The 6820-nt window shown below is 37.9% G+C and overlaps 2 protein-coding genes across 2 annotated transcripts; both read right to left on the bottom strand.

The window, feature by feature from the left end:
- Positions 1-1015: 1015 nt before the first annotated feature.
- On the bottom strand, positions 1016-1930 carry LOC139099160 (leucine-rich repeat-containing protein 15-like). Its single transcript, XM_070651552.1, has one exon. It carries the CDS (start codon positions 1928-1930, stop codon positions 1016-1018), a length of 915 nt encoding a protein of 304 aa, XP_070507653.1.
- Positions 1931-2034: 104 nt separating this feature from the next.
- On the bottom strand, positions 2035-6414 carry LOC139099159 (putative leucine-rich repeat-containing protein DDB_G0290503). The gene is made up of 3 exons (XM_070651551.1): positions 6410-6414; positions 4458-5589; positions 2035-3546 (listed from the first exon to the last, which is right to left on the bottom strand). Exons 1-3 carry the CDS (start codon positions 6412-6414, stop codon positions 2035-2037), a joined length of 2649 nt encoding a protein of 882 aa, XP_070507652.1.
- Between the last annotated feature and the right edge of the window lie 406 nt (positions 6415-6820).

Raw genomic sequence — 6820 nt, 5'->3', positions numbered from 1 at the left:
AAAATTCATTTTTTCAAGTCGGGTTACGCAGTGGTATCGAAAAAAATGTCAAAAAAATCATTTTTTCAAGTCGGGTTACGCAGTGGTATCGAAAAAAATGTCAAAAAAATCATTTTTTCAAGTCGGGTTACGCAGTGGTATCGAAAAAAATGTCAAAAAAATCATTTTTTCAAGTCGGGTTACGCAGTGGTATCGAAAAAAATGTCAAAAAAATCATTTTTTCAAGTCGGGTTACGCAGTGGTATCGAAAAAAATGTCAAAAAAATCATTTTTTCAAGTCGGGTTACGCAGTGGTATCGAAAAAAATGTCAAAAAAATCATTTTTTCAAGTCGGGTTACGCAGTGGTATCGAAAAAAATGTCAAAAAACTCACTTTATCAAGTCGGGTTACGCAGTGGTACCGAAAAAAAAATATTAAAATACTTTGTAATAAAAAAAAAAAAATTTTTGTATGGGACTTTAAAAGTCCCAAAGTCCCAAAAGTCCGGACTTTCATAGTCCGGACTTTCGTGGAGTCCGGACTTTCAAAGTCCGGACTTTGGTGGAGTCCGGACTTTCAAAGTCCGGACTTTTGGGACTTTTGGGACTTTTAAAGTCCGACTCCAAAGTCCTGCCAACTCTGATTTGGGATATGGTAGCGTATCCCGAGTTAGTATATTAGTATATTAGGGTATCCTGATGGTTTTGGTATATAAGATTATGGTAGGGTATCCTAGGCATGGGAGGGTATTCAGAGTATGGTATGGTATCCAGAATAGTTTTAAAAAAATGCCCCAGATTTTTAGCTAATAGACCGATTTGTGCTTTCTGGTCTTAATCTGAGTGGAATAGACTGCGATTAGTTGACCTTGAAAGTTTGGCATTTATGGAAATTGCCATGAACTGTCAAGCTTATTACTAGACAGTGGATGATTATATCACAACGAAGGTCATTGAACCTCATTGAACCGGTGACTAACACCCCCATCAAGTCAACCAATCGCAGCCAATTCCACTCAGATAGACTTCATACTTATTAGTAATGCTTCCTTTGACAATAATTCTTAATCCTCAGCTTTGTCTCATCGATTCCATTGAATGTACCACGAACACAAGTTCCATCAAAGTAAATCTTTTCTAACTCATTTCCGTAATCCAGCAATTCAGTTCCAATATAAGTGATCGGATTGGAGTCAAATTTAGCAACTTGAAGGAACCGCAGGTAGGCTAACAAATCTCCAGGCAGTTCACTGAGACGATTATTTGACAGCGACAGATGAGTCAGTGCCTGAACATAGGACAGGACATTGACATTTAATGCTGTAATTTTATTGTCCCTTAGGTCAAGTTTCCTTAGGCTTGATAGTCCTCTGAATGCCTCATTTTGGATGACTTCCACCTGATTATTGGCTAAAAATAGGTATTTCAGGTTTGGAACTCCACCAAAAGCATCATTTGGTATTTCCTGTATAAAATTGCCCTCAATTCTCAAATTAATCAGCAAATTGGACACGACCTTAACATTCAAGTCAAGCAGCTCAGACTCGACAACTTCCAGTGACGTTAAGTCACTAAACTGCTCAAAAATTGAATTTGTCATGAATCGGAACTTGGAATTGACAATTTGCAACCTTTTAAGGTTCGAATGTCTTTGATCGACCAGAACAGCAAGCATATTTGGATGTGCTGCAATCACATTTCTAGCAACACATGTCGCTTCCCCATCCACATCCTCAACATCACAGTTAATTTGGAATGACGAGTAAATGGTCAGTGATTCATGACATGATGCCAACTGGGTATTGACTGACTGGATTTTAGTTCCTAATTCCTTATTGACATGGAACAAGTCGTCGTTGTCTTTTTTAAATTCCTGATTTGCGTGACTGCATATTTCTATTGTGGCTGTTTTGTTGTCATTTTGAGCTTTTAGGTTGTTGGTGATGGTCATTAGGTCTGCACTTTGGGTATGTAAGACATCAATCTCTTTTTTGAGGTTAGTGACTTGAGCTTGACAGTTTCGGACTTGACTTTGATGGCTTGCATGTTGGGACTTTAGGTCTTCAAGTTCTGCTTGGTCGTTTTTGTTGTCGCCATTTTGTCTTTTTGGTCGCCATTTTGTTTCTCCAGTTCCTCAATTTTGTCCTTTAGGTCGCCATTTTGTTTCTCTAATTCCGCCATTTTGTCCTTTTGGTCGCCATTTTGTCTCTCAAGTTCCGCCATTTTGTCCTTTAGGTCGCCATTTTGTTGTTCCAATTCCTCAATTTTGTCCTTTTGGTCACCATTTTGTTTCTCTAGTTCCGCCATTTTGTCCTTTTGGTCGCCATTTTGTTTCTCAAGTTCCGCCATTTTGTCTTTTTGGTCGCCATTTTGTTGTTCCAGTTCCTCAATTTTGTCCCTTTGGTCGCCATTTTGGTCGCCATTTTGTTGTTCCAGTTCCTTCATCGTCTCCAAAACTTCAGCCTTTTCACCTTGTAGGTCTCGGTTTGTGCTGCGCAGCTCATAAATTTCAAGGTCAAGTCTCGAATTTGACTCCCTGCACATTTCGTAGTTCCTTCCAACAGTCTCCAATTCAGCTGTTCTATTCCTGCAAGCATCAAGTTCCACTTCAAACAAACTTAATGTCTTATTTCTGTCCTGCATGCTCATGCTGTTAAGCTTTATATCCAATTCCAGTGAAAACTTGTTATCCTGACAAATTTTAAGGCTTTTATCCAAGTATGACAATTTTGTGGACTTTTTGGAGTTCTGGAGGGTCAGCTTGTCAATTTTAGTAAGCAACAGGCTGAATTGAGCTTCGAGGTTGTCCAAAAATGATTGTTGGATGTTTGAGGATGAGCTGGATGCAGCATCAAGTGTCGTGTTGGGTTCTGGATGAGTTGTTGTGGATTCATGACTGTTGTGGATGTCTGTAGAGGATTCAGGATCAGAATCTGAAATTTCATGACTTTTGGACGCGATGTCTTCATCTAAGTCATATGAATCTGGTCCATTTTGGTCCACAACAGCTTCCTTGACTTGATTGTCGATTTTAGCTGCCAATTTACCGATTTTTGCTAATTTATCCTGAAGTTCCTGCTGACTATCCTCAAACTTCTTAAGATTCATCTCATTTTGAGCTTTTAGGTCCTTAACTTGTTGCTCCAGTTCCGCCATTTTTGTGGCTTTTCCTTCCAAATCACCAACTTTATCCTGTAATTCCATAATTTTTGCTTCCTTTTCCTCAATAATGGCCTCATAGTCAACATTTGTGGCAACTCCTGATCCTTTTATTATCAAATAAATTTTATCATCACGAAGATATCCTTGGACTGTAAAGTTCTCAGCTTCCTTTGACCCTACTGGTAGATTTGATGGTTGGTCAGCTTCAGATTTGTTCCTGGATTCCCATTCCATGCAGATTTTGTCGAGTTGATCTTTAGTGTCGATTGAAGACATTTGACGGTTTTTGTGAGAGTTTATGTTGGGTATTGGGGTGGGAGTGGAAGTAGGTTGTGAGTCAGATGACGGAGGGACTGTCGATGATATCTCAGATGATGTGGTTGTTGGTTCTGTTGTGTTGAACACCTAAAAAGATTCAAAATAAGGTTAATTTCAATTTTTAAGGTCCACCGACTTAATAAGCTAGTGAAGGTCCACTGACAGTGGAAGTCGGCTTCCAAAATGGCCTGCCAAGTCTGAATATGAGAACTGAATTACACAGTGTGGTCTATTGGAAATTAGACTAAGTGAAAACTACTGCAGTTGGCTGCACTCCAATAATGCCGTAAAGTTCGACTCCATTACAGGCAGAATTGGGCAGATAAAAAAACGGCAAGCAATAAAAAACAATGACCGGTAAAATCAATGAACGGATGGCCGATTTTCTCGGTCGCCGACATCGGCCATCACAACCCTGATTAAAGGACCCGATTCCACTTCACTTTTTGGGAGGTGATTTCATAGTGGCCTTTTTGTATTTTTTGAAGTGAGCGACTCCCAATGTCCTGTCTACTGTTATGACTTGCTGAATAGTGGGAATTAGAGCTAACATGGATATTGTCAACTGAAACCTATTATTAAGACTATGATTTGTAAGAATTGAGCTTTTGTAAGGAACACTAAACCACAATAATTTAAGGCAAGGCCACGGATTTGTGGTTTTATCTCAAAAACTCTAGAACACACTTTTACAGAGTAATGTTTTAAGGTGCTTCTTATGCTGTTTACAACCCATTTGGCAACAGCAAATAGGAATTTACCGATATATGACTTTAGTATGTGTGCTAAGCCTAGTCTAGTCGAATTGATACCGACGTTTTGAGCATCATAATAAGCAAAACTCGGGTATTTAGGAATTCCGAAGCCTGACCAAATATCAAGTGATTATGTTCTCCTTGATATCGGTAAATACAGCTGGTGAGCCTAAGGGTCGTTTACTTAGAATCTCAGCCTCCACTCGTTCCTCTAATTAGAGTATTACATTGAAAACTACTCACTTGACTATCTGTTGAATCCTCAATTTTGTCCACCGTTGGAGCTTCAATTTGATCATTCTCACTTCCTTCTGATATGCTTGAATTTGATAAATTTTGATTGTTTTGCAAATCGTCAACCTGTTCCTCAATATTTTCATTTCTTTCCTTGTCTGTCTCTTCAGTTGTCTCATCGGTTGCATCATCAGATCCTGTTGTGTCCTCTAATGTTGTTGATTCAGTCAAACCTTCAGGTTCCTCAGTTGTTTCTGATTCTACAGTGGTATCGTCTGGAATTTCAGTTTGATCATGGCAATAACTCCTAAATAATCCTTCCAGTTGGTCAATTTCATGCGTAACGCCATCAATTGTTGACAATTCCTTCAAACATGGATTTCCAGTGAAGTCAAATTGCCTCAAATTTTCTAAATTTTGTGTTAAATTTGGCGATATTTTAGTCAATTTGTTGTGGCTGAAGAACATAACCTCCAAATTTGGATTATTTTCAAATAAATCTTCAGTCAGTTCCTCAATTTCGTTATTTTTAGCTGAAAATGTCTTCAAATCTTGCAGATTTTTTAGGTCCAGTTCCTTAATTTTATTTCCATCGACTGTCAAAATTTTCAATTTTTCATTTTTTGATGGAAAATTTTCAATTTTATTTCCCGACAAGTCAAGTTCCTCTAAATTTTTCAAGTCATCAAAGGCATCGTCGGGAATTTTTTCAATCGGATTTTCCACAATTTTCAAAATTTTCAGGTCCATTTCCTCAAAATTTTCCCTCAAAATTTCCAGCAATGCTGAATTTTTGACCTCAAATCTGATCAAATTCTCAAAAACTTGTCCAACTTTCATCGGCAAAACTGCAACATTTTGATGCTCAATAATCAGTGCCTCAACTTTACTGCTGTCATATCCACTCATGTGCTTGCCATTTACTTCCGCAATCTCGGCATTAGGATGATTATTTACAAGATTTGCTGCATTGCATGTGTAGTAATCTTGTGAATTATGAGTCGTTATTTCATAAATGCAATTAAGCTTTACTTCAGTCACGGCTGATGGTGCTGAGTGAGCAATAGGAAATGTCGACCAGATTACGGCTGATAAGATGATTGCTGTTGTGTTGTGTGATGTAAATTTAGGAATTTTTAGTCTGAAAAATGAGAGAAAATTTGTTAGAATTTTTGGAATATTTTTCTATGGGGACTGTTCACTTATTAAGTCACAAAATGTACATTTAGTTTAATAGATACAACATTAAATAGCTTCATACGCAAGCATGCGAAGCTAACCGGTACAAAGCTCATGTGTTTAGAAGGCAGCTGTACATCCATAAATTTTTAAAAATTAACAAGAAAATTCTCGCAATTTCAATTCCCGGGGGGTAGGAGGGGGTAGGAGGGTGTCCTGGACGTAATAAGTGAATGGTCCCTATTTGAATTTGTTAGAAATTGTGTGAAAATATGTCAAAATTAATTTTATTTTTGTTGCTGTTCACTTATTGAGCAGCACAATTTAATCGACTTTTTGACAACCTATACAACCCTTAAGCATAGTCCAGGCACAGTACCCCCAGATACTAAGGCATGGAATATGACTGTAGCAGATGAAAACTCAATAGGCATTTTTGAGAGAAATGAGCTTAGATCAATCTTTGGACCAAAAAGAGAATGTGACCTTTTCCAGAGCAGGAATAATGAGGAGCTGTTCAATGAAGCTGATATTGTGAGACTTTAAGGCTTGTGGAGGCTCCATCATTTTAATCCGACTTTTTAGATGGCAAGAGATCACGCGGGAGGCCAAAGTACTCATAGCTGTCTATAGAGACAGTAATACACTTGGGATTGTTAATTGACAAGCGATAGCCAGCGATAGAACCAGCTTCAAGCCCCAACTGAGGGATGCCATGGATCACACTTGATCTGTACGGCCAGCGAAGTAAGACACCCACTTCCCCGTTCCCATAAATTTACCTCATTTTAACAATCCACAGCTGTTTAATTTTGTCAATTAATTTAATTCACTTTAACTAATTTTTTTAATCCTTTTGTCTCAACAAATCGAATAAAACTAACGGAATCAATCTCAATTTTTCTCACTCAATTTACTCATTGTGTAATGTTTTTAATCTGAACTTTTGAGATACTTTGTTGCAAAAGTTGAACAATCTCACTTTATACAAGTTGAAGAATGTGACTATGTATTGAATATAAATAGTGAAATGACTGGAAGAGATAGGAGTTGCTAAAAATGGGTCATATTGAGTTACTTACTTACTTACTGTAACCATGTTCCTATGTGGAGCTTAGGTTACAACAGAAGACTTTCCATCTGACTCTGTTGCTGGTTCTGTCACCTAGTTTTGTATAAATTGTCTGTCTGTA

This window comes from Chironomus tepperi, unplaced genomic scaffold (assembly GCF_022539635.2).
Source record: "Chironomus tepperi strain 1889 unplaced genomic scaffold, CSIRO-AGI_Ctep_v1 contig_464, whole genome shotgun sequence".
Lineage (NCBI taxonomy): Eukaryota > Metazoa > Arthropoda > Insecta > Diptera > Chironomidae > Chironomus > Chironomus tepperi.
The sequence above is the reverse complement of the archived record's forward strand: the minus strand, read 5'-3'. Positions and strand labels throughout refer to the sequence as shown.